This window comes from Bos indicus x Bos taurus, chromosome 21, assembly GCF_003369695.1.
Source record: "Bos indicus x Bos taurus breed Angus x Brahman F1 hybrid chromosome 21, Bos_hybrid_MaternalHap_v2.0, whole genome shotgun sequence".
In the NCBI taxonomy this organism is placed as follows: Eukaryota; Metazoa; Chordata; class Mammalia; order Artiodactyla; family Bovidae; genus Bos; species Bos indicus x Bos taurus.
Genome location: NC_040096.1, coordinates 67,425,773 through 67,448,644, shown reverse-complemented (window position 1 = coordinate 67,448,644; position 22,872 = coordinate 67,425,773). Strand labels below are relative to the sequence as shown.

Here is a 22,872-nt window from a genome sequence, read left to right as displayed (position 1 = left end):
CACGACAAGCGAGTGGACCTGGGGGCTGAGTACGGGGTGACCAGGCTCCAAACCCGGCAGGGGGTCGGGGGGGCGCCCTGGAGCCCAGTGCTGTGCCGAGGGTCCCTCCCACCCCCATGCCATCCATGGTGGGAGGACTCACAGCTGCATGACCAGAGCCTGTGTCGTGGCCGGCTGCCCATCCTGTCCAACAGGCCGAGGTCGCCCCGAGGCGCTTCCTCCCAGGGGTGTGGGCACCACTGGCTGAGCCTGTCCCCCCCGCTGCCCCCCTGCCCCTCCCCTGGGTCTCCTGCGGCCTCATGAATGTCTGGGAGCAGAAGAAACAGAGGTGCCCAGGGCGGGGGCCCTGCCCACAGTCCTGAACCCCCACCTGGGGCCAGCAGCCCTCCGGTCCTCAGATCCCGGGTCTCTGTGCTCTACCCTCCGAGGCCCCACCTGCGGCCCTGGGGTTGCTCAGGAGCAAGGCTGGGCGTGCGGTTTGGGCCCCTCACAGCTTCCCCTCAACCTCCAGCGTCTGATAGAATGACCCAGGCTCGGGGTGCGGCCCTCAGCCCACTGGAGCTCTGCAGGGACTCAGGCCACCGCCGGGCCAGCGCTGATGCTGTGTGTGGGGGGTGTGCAGAGGCCGTCAGTCCTCACCTGGAAACACCCCCACGAGGCCCCGGCGCCCCACAAGCCAGCCACGCGGAGACGGCAGAGCGCAGGGTGGGCTCGGGGGGGCCACACGGCTGTGGGGGTGACACGCGGAGGAGCAGGGGTTGTAGGGGGCTGGGCAGAACCCGGGGCCTTCGTGCTGTGCCTGGGGTACTGGGGCAGCCCCGATGCCTGCTGACTCAGGGGGAGCCTCAGGGGAGGAGCGGGGCTTCCTGTGCCAGGGCTGGGCCCCCGTGACCACCTGGGGACGCTGGCCCCATGGTGCTGGGCCTCCGAGAGTGAGCTGAGAAAGAAGCCGAGACTCCTCAGTCAGGTTTATTTTCCTCTAATGAGACAGTTTCAGCATTTCAAAGTTGGGCATTCTACACTCTTACAAACTTCAGTTATTAGCATCAGGAACACAAAAACGTTGCAAGACCTCAAAACACAAATAAATACCAAATAAAACCACACAAGATATACAGTAAACAAAAATATCAAACATAATAATGCTATCAGGAAGTCAGACATGTTGTTGACCCACAGTTAACAACATGATTATTGCTGGGCAATAACTCACACGGTCCTTTTGTGTTTTTTTCTCAGAAGAGCAGAAGAACACGGGACGTGGTCACTGGTCACAATCACTTGGACTGTCAAGATGGGTCCTCACAGCGAGCGGCTGTACAGACGCAAGGTTTTATTTTTTTAAAACAGGCAGATTAAAAATACAGAGTCACACAAGAGATTGGCCTTCTTTGGTCTTTGTTTTGGGTAAGAGAACTGAACGCAGAGGTGTGCCATCAGAGAAAGAACCGATTCTCAAAAGTGTCTACGTGGATGTACACTTCCTTGACCACAGACTCTGTTAACTCTACAGGTAATTCTCATAGAAATCCTGGAAAATAATGCCAGCTTTTTGTGTTTACCAATTAAGTCGTTGAGTTTGCTGTGGAAGTTATCTTACTGGTCTAAAGGGACTAGTTGGGAACAGATCGCCACTGACTGCAGGAGTGGTGCAGCCACCCTGGACTCCACCTCTTTTGTTGCGAGTTCACAAGACAGACTAGACGCAGCAGCAGCAGCAGCAGAAATGAAATGCGGGCACTGCTTCGAGCCACTCATCCGGGCCTCTGCCCGTGGGCCGACCCCCACGCCCCGGGCGCTGAGGCCAGCAGAAACGCCTCCACCCCCGCCGCCCCAGCTCCCCGGGGGGCAACCAGCGCAGAGACGGCCGGCCACCTGCCCTGGCTGCAGCCCCCAGCTGACCCCATCCGGCCTGGACCCTCGGGGACATGATCTACTTTGGAAGAAACAGCTATCGAGATTTGCGAACAGAAAGCAGAACCATGGTCTTGGGCTGAGCAGCAGACTGGGTGACGGACCCCCCGCCGCCCCCTGCCCCGCCATCAGGTCACGGAGCAAAGGAGCGCCTGGATTTCCCCCAGCTCTCCTCTGCGGCCAGGTCAGTGACAGTCTGGACTAGAAGTTACAAAGCGGGGTTACCAGCTCTGCCTGAGCCCTTTCCAGCCCTGCTGGTCAGCACCAGCAGAGGGGCGGGTTTCGGAGGGCGGAGGTGTGGCTGAGCCCCACGTGGCTCCTGGTCCCTGGCCAGCGCCCGTGAGGGCGGGCGGAGATGCTGGGGCTGGAGCCGTCCACGCCCAGCTCAGGGTGACAGTCGCCCCTCCGAGTGTGGGCCGGGAGGCACAGCGGGCCTGGGTAGCTGGAGGTGTGCGCCCCTGGGGTACACTCGGGGGCCCGCACCTGCTGTTTCAGGGTTCGGCCGGCTGCCCGCAGGCTGCAGGCTGGATGCCAGGCCCGGCATGGGAGACCATCCCTCGACACTGAGTGCCGGGGGGCGACGGGGACGCGGGACCGCAGGTGGCTGGGGACCCTGCGGAGACGAGCTGTCAGGAGACCGCCCGCCCCTTTCTGGCCAGGATGGCCACGTGGGCCCCTGCCGCCGTCTGAGGGCCTGGTGGGGCCCGCCTCCAGGACAGGGGGGCCGCCGGCTGGGAGCTGCCTGCTCACCCCGCGGCGGGGCTCTGGGGCTGGGCAGGGGGCAGACGGCGGCCCTCCTCACCCACCTGCACAGTGACTGTGCCACCCTCCCGTGGGACGGGCTTGTGAACAATTCACACGCGTCCCTGCTGTCTCCGTGTCACCGATACAACCGCCGACTGAAAACCCCTGACCTGTGACAGAGGCCCAGGTGGGCCAGAGCCCAGCCCCCCGGCCCCCACCCACAGGCAAGACCCTCAGCCGGCCGCAGGGGCCCTGCAGGTCTCCGTTTCCACGACAGGCGATGGGGCTGGGACGCAGGCGGGCTGACCCCGCGTGGGACTCACCGCGGTTCCTCTAAAGCACTGGAACGGCCTGTTCCGTGGGGAACTTGATACTGAGTTAATGCGGAAAACGCATCTGTGCGCCGTGTCTGAAACCTGTCCCTTGGCCGGGGCCTGGTGGGGGTGGGGCTGGAGGGGGCCCAACGTCAGATGGACCACAGAGCGGCGCCCCCCTGCGTGGCTGGCTTCCCCGCGGCTCACCGCGGCCTGAAGCTCCCGCCACGACCCAGCGTCCACCCCGGGCACAGTGAGCCGGGTCCCACGGCTCCGGGGGTGGGGTGGGGGTCCATCTCCCACTAGAGGGGCTCCTGGAAAGCCCCCTCACCACTGGCCAGATGCTTCCGGAGTGCTGCCGACAGGCTCCCCACCCAGGGCGGGGAAAGAACTGTTTTATAACAGACCGAGATGCTGCTTCCGTCAGTATTGTCCGTCCTTCTAGTGAAGCAGGAGGAAGTGGCAGGCGGTCCCCGTCGGTCACCTCTGGCCTCCCGGGAACACCGTCTGGAGGTGGGGGCCGCCCGGAGCCCCGGGAGTCCAGGCACCTTCGAGGGAGCTGTGGTCCCGCAGCACCTGCAGGAGCCCCTCCTCTGTGAGCGGACGGGGGTGGGGGGGGCGGCGGGACCGAGGACGCGATCCGCCCTCGAAGCAACTGGGGTGGGGGCGGGGAGGGAAAGAAACGGAGATGAAGACGACGGAGCTGTAACTGTGGGCGGGCGGGTGCTGGGAACCCATGAGGTCACTTATGGAAGCCCAGGGACGCGGTGGAGAGGAGGTGCTTCCAGCAGGCACTGGGGCGAAGGCACACCCAGGGCGGTCGGCAGCACCAGAGAAGCGGGGCCGCCGGGCACCCCTGGCCGCCCCCGCGGCCGCCGGCAGCCCGCGGCAGGCAGTCTGGGGCGCGCGGCCGGCTGGCCCGTCGTGGGCGCGTCTCTTGGACGAGCGGCACAGATGCGCGGTTCACACACATTGGTTTCGCCTAAGAAGCACCCGTCACGTGTAGCACCCATCAGTGTAAGAGCACCCATGGAGCGGGGTGCATAGCAGGGGCACAGGGCAGGCCCGCTCTTCACAGTTGGACCATTGAGAGAAGGGGAACGGGGTGAGAGGCGCCCCGGGCGGGCGCAGCCGGACGACGGGCCCCGGGGCCGCCCTACCCGTGAGAGGGCGGCCCCAGGACGCCCGTGGCCCAGCCCTGCGGCCCGGGTTGGCGGTCTCTGGAATGCTCAGAGGGCCCCGCGGCGGGCGTCTGGGCCCCGCGCCCGGGACTCGAAGGCGCAGCTCCTGCCCGGCCCTGCCTGCGCCCGTGGGCCCGAGAGATTTGGAATCTGGGATGACGAAGCGGCGGAGGCTCCGGGGCGGGGGTGGGGAGCCGGCGGACGGGGCTGTGGGAGGCCCCCCGAGCAGGCAAAGGTCTAGTTAGTGGTCAAGAGAGTCTGGCTGAACCATCGCCTTCTGGAATCACGGGGAACACAAAGCTGGGGTCGAGAAGCAGCAAGTCACATCTAAGGCACGTGTACAGGATGCCACCATCTCTACGCAAAGGCTGGAGCGAATGCAGCAGTTATGACTGGATGGGGAACACGGTTTCTGCTGTGGCCGCCGTCAGCGCGAAGTCGCCTGCCCACCCCCAACACTGGACACGGAAGTCGGTGTTGTCAGCAAGAGAGAGCGTGTCTGAACACATGGGGCAGAATTTTAAAAACCTACAGGATTTTGTTTAGAACTCCAAAGTTCAACTAATGCCCTATTTTAGGGTGAAAACAATTATAAATCTGAAAATGATGCACAGCATCCATGAGCAATTTTCCTTTCATAGTAATTTTGAAGTAGTGTCATTAACTACGACAGATATTGAAGGTTTACATTTCTAACGAGAAATAACAACAGATTGAATATTCTCTTTCCTATCACAAGTGATAACCAGTGTTTGATATTTTACATTTTCTTCCAAGAAATATCAGTCTATCAACGTTTTAAAATAAAATGTTTGCAGTAACAATTATCTTAGAACTTTAAATTAAAAAATGATTCTGAATTTAGAGACTTTCAAAAAAGACCTAGGTGTACTTCAGGGTCTTCTGACAAACAAATTATTAAAACAGAGACCAGATGAGGCCTTAAAAATAGACAATATACTATATTTGAAACAAGATTGCACTCTTGAATTTTAGAATGAATATATCAGAATTGCATTATTTCATAAATTCTTCTTAACATGCTGACATGTCCAGCTATCCCCAGGTGTGTGTGTGTGTGTGTGTGTGTGTGTGTGTGTGTGTGTGTGGTGTGTGTGTGTTCTTTTTTTTGGTGTTCAAGTTTAAGGAAGAAAAAAATTCATGGTTCTTTTCTTTAGCATATATGTTTTCCACCTTAATTAACTAGATCTTTAAAAATGAAAATGAAAACCTTCTCTGACAGCAGTATTTATCTCGTCGAAGGATAAATAATTCTCCAGAGTGAAGTGTCGCTAGTCTATTACAAAACGTGTTGGGTGAGTCCTCACGCGTGGCTCCTCCCGCCGGCCCGCGGCCGCCTTCTGCTGCTTCCTCCGTCTCCCAAGGTCCTTTTCTGAGCGCGAGGACCTCGGTGGAGACGGCCGGTTCAAACCCCCCGGAGGAGTTGCCTTCTGCTCGATCCGCCGCCCCGGGGACGCGTCAGGGGTCCGGCAGGTCCGAAGTATCCACTATGACTTTGATAAAAATGGTGTCGTCTTTGATGTACGTCCCGTTCTCCAGCACAGTCTGGGCCACAAAGACGGGGCACCCGGAGGCGATGTTCATCTCCCCAGTGGGCTTCTTGAAGCTGCTGCTGTTGGGGTCCGGCTTGAACGCATCCCCCAGGTGCCGCCGCGAGGACCCCTGGTCCATCAGCATGAGCGTCACTTTCTGCTTGAAGGGCCAGGGCAGCAGCGCGTCGTACTCGCCGCGCATGATGACGAAGAAGAGCGACAGGTGCGTGCCCTTGCCCATGCCGTCCCCGTTCAGGTAGACCCTGGCGCACATCTTGTAGCCGAAGTAGCCGGTGTAGAAGGGCTGGCTGTACAGAGACAGCGTCTTGCCCATCACGGCCTCCTGCTTCCGCCGCTTGTAGTCGCGGATCTTCCAGATGAGCACGCCGTTGTAGCTGGCGGTCTCCAGGACCTGGAAGCGCAGGTCCATGTCGGCCAGGCGGATGTCGTGCACGCTCAGCATCTGGTCGTGCCGGCTCAGCTGCGACTCCAGCAGGCCTGGCGGGAGACACGGCGGGCGCGCGCACGTGACCCACGGAGGCCTGCCCGCAGGGTGGGGGGTGGGGGTGCCCGCGCCCACGGGGGGCCGGAGACGCACGCCCCGGACCCCCAGCCTCAGCCTGCGGGGCAGGGACACCCCGGAGCACCGGCCTGCTGCCCCCGGCTCCCCAGCTCCGGGCGATCCCCCCGGAATCGAAGCTGCTCGGCTCCTTGGCCGGCTTAATCCGGCCCCACGTGCATCCCCGTAATCGGGCTCCTCCCGGTTAATCCTGCTCAGGGCGGTTTTAGGACGCACGCTCAGCAACCCCCTCCCCGCTCCACGCCCAGGCGGCTTCTAGGCATCAGCCACGCTGCCGGGCTGGCCGGGTCCCCTGCCGCCTGCTGGTCACCTTCTGTCCCCTGGCCTTCCTGCGCAGCCCCGCACCTCCGCCCGCAGGCCCGGCCCCGTCGGCGTCCGCCCTGCGCTCTGTGCCTGGCGCAGGAAGCCGGTCACCTGCAGGCGCTCCACTCTCCCGCACAGCCGGCCCCAGTACCGGCCTGGGACGCGCGGGCTCACCTGTGTTGCGCGCTGCCTGCCCCGCGCTCTTGTCCACGCTCTCCAGCTCGGTCACCCGGTTCTGGAGGGACTCCACGCTGCTCTTCATGCTGTCTGCCTCCTCCCAGTTCTGCCGGAAGGGCCGGATCTCCTTGTCGAGCTCCTTCAGTTTCTCTGCTTGGCTGTCGATGACTCGCTTCCAAATCAAAGTTTCAGAAAGGCAGAACACGGTTAGGACCTGCTGTGAGGGCCGCACCTCTGCAGACCCCCCGCCGGCCCCCACAGGGCGCCTCAGCTCAGGCCCACGGGCCCTCAGGGACCTAGGTCCGAGGTGCAACTGCAGGGCATGCAACCCCCATGTCCCTCTCCCAGCGTCTCAGCTGGGCCTGTGAAGGCCTCTGTCCCATAAAAGATCAAGTGACCAGCAGGGGTGGAACTGTGAGCCTCCGGGGCCACTGTCTCTGTGGCTGCCAAGAGCGCCAGAACCCCTGAGTCCCCACACTGCCCCTGCTGCAGAGAGAAACCGCCCCCCAGTAGGACAGGGCCTGGGTGGGTGGTGGGTCCTCGGGCCCCCAGTGAAGCCAAGAGGCCAGTGCCTATGGGGGGAGGGTCTCTCCCTTGATGCGCTCGGTGCCCAGTGCCCTGTGCCCCCCTGTGGCAGCTCTGCTCACAAACTCGTGGCTGTCGACGTGAGGCTGGATTTAAACCACTCAGAAACCCCCTCTTCCAGAAGCACGTGACCAGCACACCTGTAACCGTCACAGGAGGGGGCCTGGGGCTGAACGGAGGGGTCCAGTCAGCAGGTCTGGCCTGCCCACTTGTAGATGAAGCCAGGGACCTGAAGGGTTTTCACCTCTAAAAACAATCTGCATTTTTGAAATAGAGCACCTGAAGTGGGGCGGCTTAGTCCCTGGAGCTGTGGGGCGAGGGGGCCACCCCCAAAGCTGCGGGCCAAGCAGGGGGAGCCCCGGGGGCCTGCCAAGATCACTTCTCCTTTTGGGGGCCTATTTTTAAACCTCAAGGTTTCAGCGCCTTTGCTGGCTCTTAATAGCTGTGAAAGAACAAACACGTAAGCATGCGTTACTTTTCGGGGTAAAAAGTACAGCGTTAATGTTCCTCATCTTTCCAAGAAACCCTGATATCAGCTAACATCTAAAAAGTAAAGATGACTTCTCCAAAGAACACTGCTTTGCACACTGGGAGCACTTCATTTTTAAATACACATGGCGAGGCACGGCCGGCTCACAAAGCCTGTGTTCTGGGGCCAGTGCTGTTGACACGCATGAACACTTACAGCCACCATGAGTGTCTGACCGCCCTCGACCTGCTCAAGTGACAAAGCGACCACCCAGGCTGCTGTGGGGGCTCGTGAGGATGGAGGGCGCTGACGGACATCTAAGACGGTCAGCGCAGCTCCGAGGGGGCCCGCGGGGCTGCTGGAGCCCGGGGTGAGCGCAGGGCGGAGTGGCCGAGGCTGGTGCTCCTCACTTCTGAGCCCTGCCGCGGGGACCACACGGGACAGCGGCCCAAGGCCACAAGGCGCTCTGGGGACAGAAGCGACTGTGACGCCCCCACTACACACCAGGGGCGAGGAGTCAGCGGGCGGGGCCGGGCAGGAGGGGACACGGGACCGCAGGCGCGCTCGCACACACACACACACACACACACACACACACAAGGCCCACCCACTACCTAGGAGGCGCTCCTCCCACACCAGGGGACCGTGTGGCTGTCGAGCAGCCCCTTGGCTGGGTGGAGGCTGTGGGTGAGGGCAGCATGTGGACCCGCCCACCCTCCCTGGAGGATGCAGCAAACACGACCTCATGGTTGACGAGTCGTCTCCACCCAGCTGCCGCAGTGTCTCTGTAAACACAGACCTTAAATGCAGGTGAGGGTTTTATCAGAAAAAAGGGCTCAGGAGCTGAGACACATGGCACAGACTGTTCAGAACTAAGTACACCCTCGTCAGGAGACCTGCTCACAGGGCGCCAGCCTCTCCGTCTCGCGCTTGGGCCCCTTGGGGCTCACATCCCCGTCTATCACTCGGGCGACGCGGGTGGGTTCCGGGCTCAGCAAGGGGCCTGGGGACAGGGTGGGACTCACTGACTGGGGGACCACCGCGTCATCCAACTGTTTAAGGAGAAAGGGACTTCCCTGGCGGTCCAGTGGTTATACCCGTGCGCTTCCAGTGCTGTGGCACAGGTTCAACCTCCATCAGGGAGCCAAGACCCACATGCCGCGTGGCACAACAAGAGACAAAACAGAAACGTTCTTTACGAGTAAAGTATTAACAAACTACCCTTCCAGGGATGGAAAACCAAACACACTCTTTGGTTCCACTTCTTTAAGCCCCTCTGGCTGCCCTGCCCAGGGCTGTCAGGACGCTGCACTCCGTGTGGACTCCTTCCAAGTCCATCCTCAGGGTTCAGACAGGGAGGACACCACGCAGAGAGCTACAGGCTGGTCACCAGTAAGTGGTCCGAGGCACAGGCTGGGCAAAGGCTTCCTGGAGGACGTGGCGTCTACCCTGCCATCTGAGGTGTCCCAGGAGGAGCCAGAGTCGGGACAGGAGGTGGGAAGAAGGTCCGGCCCACCGCGGACAGAGTGGCAAGGTGGCCACATGCAACAGCGGCCAGGCAGGCGGCGTCCTGAACCGCAGTCCAGCCAGTGAGCCCTCCCCTGGCGGCCGGAAGGCTCTGCGGTGGCGACTGAGGTGCAGGGCTGAGCCAGGCTCTGTTGAAATGGTGGTGGAGGGCACCCATGGCCTCAGTATGGACTCTCATTTTTTTTTGGTTATAAATGAACCTACTTCTTCATACACACAATGGAATACTACGCAGCCATAAAAGAGTGAAATAATGCCGGATGGCAGCAACAGGGATCAAAGTAGAGATTATCAGGTGAAGTCAGAAAGAGACAAATACCATATGATATCACTTACATGTGGAATATAAAATCGGACAGAAATGAACTCTTCCACAAAACAGAGACAGTCCGACAGACACAGAGACAGACTGGTGGTTGCCAGGGAAAGGGGGCTGAGGGAGGGATGGCGTGGGGGGCTGGGGTCAGCAAACGAAACTGTCATATGTAGACCGGACACACAGGGCCCTGCTGTGTCACACGGGGAACCGTGTGCAACGGCCTGAGGAGAGTCACAACAGGAAGAGTGCCAACCTACGTCCCCTCACTGCTCATCTGGCCTGTGGCAACACTGCTAACTGGCTATACCCCAATACAAAATCAAAAGTTAAACAAAGGCAGAATGTATACACATCACTTTACTGACAGAAGCATCTAGTCAAAGCTATGGTTTTTACAATAGTCACGTACAGACGTGAGAGGTGGACCAGAAAAAAGGCTGAGTGCTGAAGGATTTATGCTTTCCAATGTGGTGCTGGAAAAGACTCCTGAGAGTCCCTTGGACTGCAAGGAGATCAAACAAGTCAATCTTAAAGGAGATCAAGCCTGAACATTCACTGGAAGAGCTGATGCTGAAGCTGAAGCTCCAATACTGTGGCCACCTGATGCGAAGAGCCAACTCAGTGGAAAAGACCCTGATGCTGGGAAAGACTGAAGGCAGGAGAAGGGGGTGACAGAGGATAAGATGGTTGGATTGCATCATGGACTCAATGCACATGAGTTTGAGATGGTGAAGGACAGGGAAGCCCGGGGTGCTGCAGTCCAGGGGTGCTGCAGTCCAGGGGGTCGCAAAGAGTCAGCCCCGACTGAGCAGCTGAACAGCAACATACGGATGTGTAACTGAGTCACTCTGCCGTACAGCAGTAGTTAGCACAACGCTGTGAACCAACTGCACTTCAATAAAAAACTTTGGAAACCATTACATTAAAATAAGAACTAAATAAAAAAAAAAATGAACCCCTACCTACTCATTCTTCCTTCAGTTGCCGATATGCTTAACAAGTGGTTTCGAACACGGGGTCACTTCCTCGGCCCTCCCACGCACCTCCAGGCCCTGGGCCGCCGCCAGCCTGCGCACGCGGGCCCTGCTCACGACGGCAGCGCAGGCCTCGGTCCCAGCGTGCTGACCGCTGCCTCCGGGCCCGCAGCAGCACCCGGGGCTTCCCGCAGCAGCCCTGCGGCTCTTTCACGCGGCACCGTGCTTTCCTGGCTTGATTCAATACCTGTGTCTGGCACCTTTTCGACTATAACCTAATGTTTCATAGTGCTTTTCCTTGTCTCTGGACAACCACCAAGTTTAATACAAGTGAAATTAATTTAATAAATCCCTATGCAATTCAAAGCATTATAACTAACCTCAACAATAAGACGGGAGGCAAGATGATCTCCAAGATGCTGTGACTCTGAGCTATTAGAAATATTTTATCTTCCAGGCAATTTAGGGAAACACTGGCCACAGGCACAAGAGGACCATTCTGGCGACACAGGAATGATTCTCACCCTAGTGTGTGACACACACAGAACGATCAGCCTGAAGGCACCCCGAATCGGCCAGTGGGAGGACGCTGTCTGGAAGAATAACCTACAACAAGCACCTGATGGAATCCTGAGCGGGTCACAGAGACAAGGAGCCACAATCTAATCCGGCTGTTTAGGCGTCACCCTTCTCAGAGCAGCGAGGGCCTACGTGTTTGGGATGGAGGTACCTTTGGGTCACTCTGGCGAGATAAAATGATGTGAGTACCTGCGTCGCTGGAAGATTCAGAACAAAACAGCTTGGCTTCAGTTCACTTTAGGAAGTGAAACTTGACACACAGCTACTCAGGAACAACATGAAATCTTAGATAATATTCATAAAAGGAGCTAATTTTAAAAAACCTAGGCTTTGGTCTTATTTCACCAACAATGAATCAAAGGCACAGGGGAGAGGGGATGGGGCTCGGCCTCCAGGAACAGGCAGAAGGGGCGCCTGCAGCCTTCCAGGCCAGTTTCAGACCCAGGTGCCCCACAAACCCAGGCTGCCCCCTGAACCTAGATCACCCATGAACCCAAGCCAGCCACAAACCCAGGGTGCCCCACGAACCCAGGCCATCCTGTGAACCCAGGGCGCCCCACTAACCCAGGCCACCCATGCACCCAGGCCACTTCCCCGAGTTTCACTTAAGCAAGAGAAACAAGCTGCCCTGTGGACAAAGGTCAGGGTTTTGGCTCAGATGTCTCCCTGAGAAAGTCCTGGCGGAGAACACAGACGTATTCCCTCCGACCCAGCCATAGTCTTACACCTCTTACCTGTAAATGGAGTATTTTGGATTCATTATTTCGAAGCATTTCCTTCTGTCTCTCAATTTCAATTTCGAAGCTGCATATCTGGTTGTGCAAACTCTGTATGCTCTTGTTTTTTTCTACACTTTCGTTTTGCAGCAAGGAAACCTGAAAAAAGAGAGCCTCCAATTAAGCAAACACCACGGTCTTAATGTGAATTGACAACAATTCTAACATGAGTCATGAAATGCTGACAACACGGGCCTTCTGTGCACTCACTGGAAGGAGTTCCAGGAACAAACCCCTCCCCACAGGAAAGGGGGGTTCTGGCTGTTCAACAGGGACCCAAACCGTGGTTCTCAGAACCTTTCCTAGGAGTCAAGTAAGATGAGACGAGTGCCTTTCAGAACAAGCAGGACGCTTTCTAAAGATTTTGCTGAAAACACATAAATCTTTTATCAGAGTGGCTTTCAAACTCTGATGAGAAAACAGTGGGAAATGCCTCCCTGCAGCTCAGCTTCTCGGTGCGTGCCTTGAACACAGGTGCCTATTCCTAAAAACAGGATCCCAAAACCAACCTGTCCTAATCAACTATAACGTACCTGGCACTTTCTATTTTATTCCATTTTACTTTAAAAAATGCTAGTTGCAACCCACTAAATTATTTCACAGCTACCAGTGGACCACTCGCCGCCCTGTGAGGAGCTCTCAGCAGAATGAGGGAGCAGGAAGGGGAGGGTCCCACACGTGGCGCAGGGAATCCTTGGGGCAGCCCGCCGCCCCAGAGAGGAGGCGCAGAAGGCGGAAGGGGGTTCCGGGGGGCGGGAGTGTCAGGGTAACTGGGGGTGCCAGGGGATGGCGGTGTTGGGGGGATGGGAGGGACACCAGGGGATGGGATGGCCGGGAGACCACGGTGGTCCAGCAAGGGCCTGCTGGGGGCAGTTCCAAGCCCACCTTTGACATTTTCAAAGTTCCTTTCTGAAAAATAATCAGCTCCCAAGAACCAATTTACACAGGACTTAAAAGCCCCAGGGTGAGGAATTCAAGGACGACTCTACAAGGTGTCTCCTCACAATGTTCCCACAAGGGCACTCGGGATGGCCCTGGAGGCTCAGTGGTTAAAGAATCCACCAGCCAATGCGGGAAACCAAGGGCAGACCCTCTGAAAGCCTCCCTCTGCCCGTGGCCTTCTCTGCCCACAAGCGCTGGGGCCCCCCACCTCCCTCCCCCTACCCGGAAGACAGCACGCTGCGTCGCGGCTGCACTCGGAGGTGCCCTCTAATGCTGCCAGCACCTGAGGACCGCCTGGCCACGTGACAGCTCACAGGCATCTCGGGCGGCATCTGCCTCCTGACCTCATCCCTGTGAGGAACCACCAGCCCAAAGTCAGCATCCTGCTGGGAGGCAGTGCCTTTTGGGCACTGTCTCAGTCTGTTTTATTTATAACAAACGTATTTACAAAAGAATACAAAACCTGCAATATATATTTCAACTCCCCTAGGGTTTCATGCAGCACAAACAGACTCTCCTTCCTAAAATAGGCCGCCTCACTGGTCCCCGGCTTCCCACACAGGACCAGCCTGCAGCATCCAGCCTGGGGCATGGGTGGCTGGCAGCGGTGTTTTGCTTTTTCTAAAGTTACAACTCCCTCATTCCCATCTGCTGAAGATGGACATGGTTCCTGGGCCCCGTAGCCTCACAACCCCACAAAGAGCAATCGTGCACACGGGCCAGCCGCCTTCACACGACTCTCGGTGATACTCCCCACACCAACGGCAACTTCTGCCGCGGATCAGGCCACCTGACCTACACTGACCATCACACATCCTGCCACACCAAACTCTCCCATTTTAAAATTTTTATTTATTTATTTAACTTTATCTTTGGCTGTGCTGGGACTGTGCTGCTTGCTGCACATGGGCTTTCTCTGTTTGCAGTGAGCTGGGGCTACTCTTTGGCCACCTGATGCGAAGAGCTGACTCACTGGAAAAGAACCTGATGCTGGGAAAGATTGAAGGCAGGAGAAGTGGGCAACAGAGGACAAGATGGTTGGATGGCATCACCGACTCCATGGACATGAGTTTGAGGAGGCTCCGGGAGTCAGTGACGGACAGGGAGGCCTGGCGTGCTGCAGTCCACAGGGTCACAAAGAGTTGGACGTGACTGGGCGCCTGCACTGACTGACTGGGGCTGCTCTGCGGTGCCAGGCTCTGGCTCCCCACTGCGGTGGCTCTCCTGCTGCTGAGCATGGGCTCCAGGGTGCGCAGGCTGAGCTGCTTGCTCCACAGCATGTGCGATCTTCCCGACCCAGGGATTGAACCTGTTTCCCCTGCACTGACTGGCAGATTCCTACCCACTGTGCCCCCAGGGGAGTCCGCCTCAGCAAACTCTTAATGTCTTTATGGAGGGATTGTCCTTAAACTCAGTTTTATTTACATATTTTAATCAAGGATCCCAGCCCCTGGGTGCCAGCAGACCCCCGCTTTCACCTGCCTACCAGGTAGACGCCGCAGGCACAGGGAAGCCCACTGGCAGCCGTGTTTCCCAGAATCCACGCAGCAGACCAAGCAGGGTCTCCACCGAGACCCTCCTCCCTGAGCACACCCTCCACCCCCACCTGTCTGGGGGCACTCTAAGACTTCCTTGTGACTTAAGCTTTCCTAAAATGTAAGATGGGTGTTTTCAGGTCTGGACTTACAGTTTTGTTGTTGTTTTTTTTTTTTAAAGTTTGACTGTGAATGTAGTAATTGGTCTTTCTGAATCAACTCAAATATTCTATTTTCTACCCTTGATGAACAAAATATCAAGATCCGACTGAACAATTCCATGCTGAGAAACAAATTCCCACTTTAAGAAAACACAAACATCTCCATCTGTTGTCCGGGTCTGCTCTTGGGCCCAGAGAAGAGATGCCAGCTCCTCATGGACACAAGGAAAGATGTGCAGGGCAGGGGCCTGGCTGTCCCTAGTGGGGGGCTCAGGGAGGGGCTCACCCCTGAGCAAAGCCATGGGAACAGACGTTTCAAATCTGCCCCCCACTGGCTGGTGTGTGGTGTGTGCAAGGGGGAGGACCGCCGGGGAGGGCATGTGGGCCGTGCAGCCGGGTCCCGGGGTTTCCAACAGTGCAAAGAGGATGCTTTCAGGGTGCTGGGGTGGCAGGACAGGAGGGCGTAGGATGGGATGACCCCCAACTCCCCCTCCTGCACCCCTGGAAGCCCTCCTGGTGACAGCCCCGCCTACCACTGAGGGGGTGAGCACACCCCTGAGCCCCGCGCCGCGGTTACATAACCAGCACAGCTGGAACAAAACCAATTCACTCTACAGGGAAGGAGAACCTTTTAGATAAATGAGAAGCTGTATCTGTGAGAGACCAAAAGCCCTGCGATCCACGCCTATAGTTTGAAAACGCAGAAACAAAGCATTCTTCAAAAAGAGGAGAAAAAGGGATTTATAGGTAAACCATCGCTGAACTCAGAGCAAATATGTGCTCATGGGAAAGTTATAAATCATTCATGTGACACAGATTCTACCTCACGGTCAAACAGAAGCTCCTCCTGTCCCACGCGCGTGTACACACAGCACACAATGCCTGTCACAGCTTCTCATCTCCAGCTTAAGCATTTATACTAAGAAATACTTAATGTCATATTTAATAAACATCTTTTGATTTAAAACTTTACACTCCTTCAAGCACATTTACATTTTAAATTGCTTGGGTTTAACACTCAAAACAAGATATTCAAATCTTTACAAACCTTTAGAAAGCAAACATCAACTCCCGGGGCTGCCGTAACTCATCCCAGCGGCCTCCTATCACACGTTCTCAACACATGTTTGCTGAATATCAAATTAAGTTCTTATTTTTGTATACAAGCCACAAGCCACAGTGGGAGATCTATAACCTTCTTCTCTGTCAAGCCTTGGAGGTTTTCATCCTTTCTTTGAGAAAACATGCCTGGCGAGCTGAGCACCACAGAACAAACTCCCCCAGGAAGGAGTGTTCTGTGGGCAGGCGCCTGCTAAGGAGTGCAGACCCCACAGCGGGGCTTCGAGGAGACGCCCAGGAGGGCAGGTGTGTCCGGGGGGGGGCTGTGTGGCCCCCAAACTTCCACAATCAACTGTATCCCTGGTCGGGGAACTAAGATCCCACGTGCTGCAGGGCAGCTAAGCCTGTGCGCTGCAGTGAAGGCCTGGCACGGTCCAAACACAAAAACGGAACAGGAGTAACTGGTGATGTGGAAACGTCCTTCCCTCCCATCTCTTAGAGGAGGGTCACGCACGGGACACCGGTGCCCTTCCAGATCACGGCTGGCGGGCTTTCTGTAAACAACCAGAGAGCAGTGACTGGGGGCTGTGCGGGCCACACGGGCCCCGTGTCAACACTGCCATCCCGGTGTGAAAGCAGCCATGGGCCATACTGACGAAGTGTGCGTGGCCGCGTTTCAATAAAGCTTTATTTACAAAAAGACAGCGTTGGGGGGTGCAGGCTGGAAGCGACAATCCCTGTTCTAACTCAATACTGAGAGAATCACCATGTGAGTTTAAAAAGCACTTCATACACACTTGGCAACTGAAAAACAAAGAGCAAGCTAGCAAGCTAACAAAACCACATACCTTCATTTATAAACTCAAGATCGCTTGAAAAGAACTTTACTTTTTTGACACTTCATGGTGTTTCTTTTATCCAAAACCCCTTACTAAATAAAAATAAGATTTTCTTCTTCACACAATATGAAGAAATTATTAGAAGCCGGCAGAAGCCAGAAACGGCAGGGCGTACCTTCTTCTCCAGGGAGTTGCTCCACTCCTTGAGCAGGTTGACATGCTGCACTGCGGAGCTGGCCTCATGGGCCTTGATCTGCTGGTTTGTCCCCTGAGAATGAAGAGGAGACGCGGTCAGCCAGCCTCCCTCGGTCAGAGGCTCAGACCCTCAGACGACCTCACGCCAGCACCACACATGAAGGGGGGGACTGAATCGGGGAAGGGTCACAGGGCATCTCCAGCCTCAGGAGGGCTGTGCTCAGTGGCCCCTGAGCTACTGTGTGCAGGCAAGGGGGCCGTACCGAGAGGAACCGAGCAGCTCAAAGATGAGGCGCTGCGATTCTGCGCCCACTGCCTCGAGGCCGTGGGCTTCACTCACCCCTCAATTTACCTAGGCTTCAGACTTCCAACATTAAGAAATTAAATTTCAGACATATCCCTTTTGTTCCTTAGTAAGTTTTCTGCACTAAAATAGAAATGGAAAACGTCGAGACATCTGCAAGTCATAACTAGATGGTCCTACAATAATCTAGTGAATGTGCAATCCAAGTAGGATTCTAAGTCATCTATTAGGATATTAACTTACTAGTGAAACACTAGTATCAGAAAATGTACTGTCCCTAACTATTCTAAGTATACTTAGAAAGTTACGTACAGAACATAAACAATCTACAGAGTACATAAGATGTAGACCATCTCAGAGTCGATAATGAGCACGTGAAACAGTACTTCATATATTTAAGAAAATAATTGGTATAAGAATGTAATTTGTTTTGGATACTGGAAAATTTAAAAGCCATGGAAAGCATTTTGATGATCTCCAAAACATATACTCTGTACATAGAATATTCATATATATATGTTCATACAAGTATTGCTAAATATCAACATATATATATACATACACAGAATGAATGGTGTGTAAGTACATACGACATAACAGCGGTGAGGGCTCAGTCTCTTTGAGAGCCGAGCAGAGGGCAAGCTACATTCGTCCTCACTCTCAGGCTTTTTGCTTTCTAAGAAAATGCTGAGATGCCAATATCTCTGCACTGATTTCACAATAACGTATTGATAACACATAAAAATCAAATATAAAGTGCTTTAATTGAAGTATATACTGCCCTTTGATAGTTCTAAAATCAAGATATGCATTTAAATGAAAACTAGTTCAAATCCACTAGCAACCTCAGGTGTGTTAAAAAAAATCACTTTCTAAGAAAATGTTGAGATGCTAATATCCCTGTACTGATTTCACAATAATGTATTGATAATACATAAAAATCAAATATAAAACTCTTTAATTGAAGTATATACTGACCATTGATAGTTCTAAAATCAAGACATACATTTAAATGAAAACTAGTTCAAATCCACCAGGAGTCTCAGGTGTGTTAAAAAAACAAAAAAACCAGGAGCAGGCACAGGCGTGGCAGTGGAGGCGACTCCTCTCCGCCCGGCAGTCCGGGAGGTGTGGCGTGTGCATGGGACGCACTAAGGACACACGCGTGTGCAATGCTCACGGCCGTGCGCTGGCACACATGTGTGCTGCCGAAGCCATGTCCGGGGCGCCAGTCTACCTAGAGACCCCACCCCACGTCCTGCTGGTTTCAGTGTGATCCTTCTGCTAAGGCATTAACTCCCCCTCAGCACAGGTGTCTACCTGAAGTCTCACGACACCCCCGGCCTGAAAAGTGGGCCCAACGGCTGCTGCACGCGGCTCTGCCACCGTGCGCAGCTGGTGACTCGGCGCCATAACAGAACGGAAAGCTCGGAGCCTGCACGTTAAAATGTCAACAGAGTTAACTTTCTCTCATGGCGGAATGTCAGCGACTGGGAAGGACGAATGTCGGATACTGACCTGAAAAACGCAGCCATAGCGCTTAAAACTACAGGTGCTGGGGGCATTGACACACTCTGACAAGTGTGCACTCAACTGCAACGGGAAAGAGACGTGAGTTGTGGCACAAACGTTTGCATGAAAATGTTCAAACATATCAAGGGCACAGGTAGCATCTGCGTTCTAATATCACGAATGGGGTTCATCAGCAGGTGTGTTTACACCACCTGCTTCCTGGACTTCTACCCAGTAAATATACAGCATCATCACGTGTATACACATATATACTAAATATACAGTATCATCACGTGCATACACATATATACACCATATACAGAAATACATTTACTTTAACATTTCTTACACTTGCGGCTTTTTTTAGAACAACTTGTTTTGTGACACGCTGTCCGCAGAATTTTAAGAAGGAAAAAAAAAAACTGAAAAGCACATTTAAAGACTATAAACAAAAAAATTGCATGAAACACAAAAAATAGAAAGCATTCCGATGTAGCTGGGCCACACGCCTGTATACAGTACACAGAAGTAGGTGTCTCTCTCTCCAGGGAAGCGCACACAGGCGCTCCCGGCCCCCCACACTCACGACAACTGCAGAGGGGACTCTCCTTCTGAAAAGACTCCCCTCCCTCAGTTTGCCCAGAAATTCATGTGGCTTTCAGAGACCCCTGAGTCATCCTAATGGCATGGATCTGAACGTGCTCCCCTCCACTTCGGGAGGACAACCAGGAGGAGCCACGTGCTCCGCTTCAACGTCAGCAAATGGCCAAACACACACCGCTTGGGATGCCCCGCAGGGGAGGAGGGAATGGAAACATCTGCATTTTATAGACACGGAGTTTTGCGTTAGACTAACACAGTCTAAAAGATACTCTCTTTCTTTATTGGAAACTCAAGGGACAGATTTTCTTTAGAGAAAACGATCAGACCCTGAATTAGCAGAGCAGCTTGTGAGCGCAGTGCGTGGGGGCCCGGGAGCGTGTTCTCCCGGGAGCCAGTGCGTGTAGGACTTCGCTCTGGTGGGTGAAGGTGGCCACGATGCCTTTTCCTCTGTTCTCTGGGACACAGTCCCCTCCCGCCAGGTCCGTACTCAGGGCGAGAGGGAGAGGCTCAAAGCACAGCCTTCCTGCCGGCCGTGCCAGTTACAGGACAGGCCCGAGGGACCCAGCTGCCCGCTGCCAAGGCCAACCCGGAGGAAGGTCTGGGCCTGGGCGGGTGGTGGTGGCCGCACCTGGAAGAAGCGCCCAGGAGGCACGTGGCGGGTGACAGGCACAGAAATTCAACAGGCGGCCGTGTGTGCAGTGACGTCAGTTTGAAAATCGTAAAACGTTTTCTTTCACTGCCATCGGTACAGTCATAAATCTAACCAGCTAATGCTTGTAATGTTAAAATTGGGGACATATCGAGTTTAGCACTATTTTCTACAACTATAAGCTCAGGGTTGTACTTTCCCTAAATTGGCTTCATCATCATTACTCTCAGAGCCCTACAGAATTTAGGGGAGCTCGAGACTACAGCAAGAACCATCTGTAAAAGGGCACCTTTCACCAGAAACCCGAGATCAATGCAGGTTTAAACATTTTTTAAAATAAAGATAACTTAAAGGCAAATGGAGACAATTTTGTTCCTAATATAGATAGCCCTGCCTGAGTCAAAACTGAGGAAAGCATATGGAACCCTGGAAGTTATTTCCACAGCAGCCTCTTCGTACGTTCACTTTAACAGAGGGGCTTCCTAGCTGTGGAGACAGTGCCCTCGCTGTTCTCTGAGGCATAGCCAGGGGCCCAGGAACCACCATCACACCCGGCAAGACCTGCCCCTTCCCAGCAGGGACATTCCGGGACAGGGCACCTCGGTGAGAGGGGCTCCGGGGTCCTGTTGCACCCGTGTCCCTGGCCTCAGGGACGGGAGAGACCGACCTCCCCCACCACTGCAGTACCTGCAGTGTCAAATCCCAGGTGGCTGAAAAGGGCTGAGGTGAGCAGGCTCCGCAGGTCAGAGCGCCCAGGCCCGAGGGCGCTCGGTGTGGGGACCAGGCCTGCAGGCACCCCGAAGCCCACAGGCGCCCCGCCAGCTCCCAGAACAGCAGCCAAAGGGACCCAGGCCAGGGCCAGGTGCAGAGCACCAAGAAGCCGTGGAACTGTTCCAGCTGGATATACCCTGGTCAGACAAGGCGCCCCCCGCCACCTGCCACCCTCTCACCCCAGGGCAGACCCTGCACGGCCCGTGTGGCGGAAACCGCTCACGAGTATCTCTCAGTCAACTGATCTTCCTGAGACAGTCATAGAGTAATTCCTCTTCTACAGATTTAAACCTAAGAAGTGTCGCCCACGCTTGTACTGAATATATTCCCATTTCCTCAGTTCTCAATATTTTTGCTCTGAATCCACCACTCTGTAGCTTTTAACTGCTTGCTTCTGAAATATCTGATTTTCAATAACAGCAAGAGGTTTTTCATCGTTCTACTCTATTACCACCATGGACTGTGATGACCTCAGGCCTCGGCGTCAAGGGGGAAGTGGGGACCCGTAGGACCCCCAGCCCCTGCAGGGGCGCAGCTGCAGCCCTCACCTCGCTCCTCAGGAGGGTCTGGACGCTGCACTTGTGTGGGCAGGACACTGCCACGCAGGGACACTCCGTGTCTTCGTGTTTCTGGAGGAGAAAGAGAGACCGTTGCTAACTCTGAAACACAAGACCTGCCTTCCTTCAGAGGCCGCCAGCGCCCCCACGAGGCCCCAGAGGGTGCCCCCTGTCCATAGTCATGCCCGTGTGTCCTCAGACTCCCATCACACCTGCATGGGCCGTTGTGTTACAGAAGTGTGAGTGCTGACAAGGCGGGCTCTCCCCAGAGCTCCGCAGACCTGACTGGTCGGAGTGACTTAAGAGGGGGACACTCTAGGACAGTCCTGCCCCAGCCCACCTGCATGCCCTCCAGCCGTGTCCCCCAGGCCGACGCCGCCCTGCCACCTGCGCCCAGCAAGCTCGCTCACACAGGGGTGGATGCCGGGGCCCAGCCTCTGCTGGCTGGGGTGGACATTTCCCCTCTTGCTTCTCAGCTTGGAGTCTGGAAACAATGCTTCTCAAGAGCCTGAAAACAGTGTGATCCCCGGGAATTTAAATTCTGTCCTGAGAACGTGCCTGGATTCCCTTTAATGCAAGGACGATGTAGGTATGTTCCAGTGTGGCCATTCTCTGATGGCACAGATTTCAACATAGAGCCTGGGTGATGGCCACTGCCAAACTCAGTGCCATGGGCACCTGCTGGCACCTGTCCGGTACACCTGCCACCGGCAAAGCATGGGCCAGAGCTCCCGCAGGCCAGCAAGCCCAAGCGGGCCTGGAGACAGCACCTCCAGACACGTGACAGAGGCCACACAGGGAGATCCTAGACCTGCCATGAAACACAACTGTGGAGCCAGGCCTCAGAGGGCAGCACTTGGCAGGAGGAGAGATGGTGGGCTTCCCTCAGGCCTAGGACACTCCGGTTCTGCTGGCAGGGCCTCCAGCCAGGCTGCATCGGGGCAGCGCTAGCCACGGGCTGTCTGACCGGGAGATGTGTGGGCCAGGGACACAGTGCCCGCAAGGACACTTCTCTGGCCCGCGAGGCCAGTCATCCTGCCGCCAGCAGTCCCTGGTCTGGATCAGCCTGGTAGGTGGGCAGTGTGGAGAGGACCCCTCTGCTCCTGAGCATGGTCCTGGAGGCCCACAGAGCCCCCAGCGCCTGCAGTGGGCGAGCCCATGGCTGTCTGGAGCTCATTGGAAGGCTCTTGGCTGGACTGAGCCTGACCAGCACCTCCCGTGAGGGGACCCCCCCGGGTACTGCTCAGAATCCCTACAAGTTCCCCGGTGCCAAGTCAAGGCTTCCTGCATCTTTCAGTGGGACGTCTCGGCCAGACGGTGTCATCTATAGGCGGGGAGTGACCAGATGTCCCTCGGAGGGCAGGGGTAAGGATGGAGTCAGTCCCGGGCCTGGAGAACGGATGTGGCCAGTGCTCCAGGTGCCACACCCCCTCCCAAAGCTCCCATTCACCAGGCCGGGCCTGCCCTGGCCTTGGGTCAGCCTGGCCCAGGACAGCGAGGAGCATGGATGGACAATCACCCCGCGGCAGGGGTGCGGGGAGAGCGCCTGGGGGTGGGGTCGCAGGGGGAGCGCTGAGACAACTCAGGGGAGGGGCCGTGCGCTGGGGAGGGCAGGCAGGGGGCAGCGGGAGGAGAGGCTGGGGCCTGCACGCCAGGCCAGTCAGGAGCTTCATGTGCAGCCTGCAGACTTGTGCAAGGATGATCAAAACAGGCTTTTCTGGCTATTGGAGGGTAAGCGTCTCACATGGGA

General features: G+C 55.8%; 1 protein-coding gene across 3 annotated transcripts in view; it reads right to left on the bottom strand.

The window, feature by feature from the left end:
* Positions 1-954: 954 nt before the first annotated feature.
* The window catches only part of TRAF3 (TNF receptor associated factor 3), a 116,281-nt gene continuing 94,363 nt past the window's right edge, over positions 955-22,872 (bottom strand). For 2 of the 3 annotated variants that reach the window (XM_027520680.1, XM_027520681.1), the window contains exons 7-12: positions 21,114-21,194; positions 18,549-18,623; positions 16,707-16,799; positions 11,954-12,094; positions 6,764-6,938; positions 955-6,204 (exon numbers count right to left, since the gene is read on the bottom strand). In XM_027520680.1, the coding sequence (XP_027376481.1) occupies positions 5,633-6,204; positions 6,764-6,938; positions 11,954-12,094; positions 16,707-16,799; positions 18,549-18,623; positions 21,114-21,194 (1,137 nt within the window). In that variant the 3' untranslated portion in view covers positions 955-5,632. The remainder of the gene's footprint in view (positions 6,205-6,763; positions 6,939-11,953; positions 12,095-16,706; positions 16,800-18,548; positions 18,624-21,113; positions 21,195-22,872) is intronic. The other variant, XM_027520682.1, reaches the window with a different exon arrangement.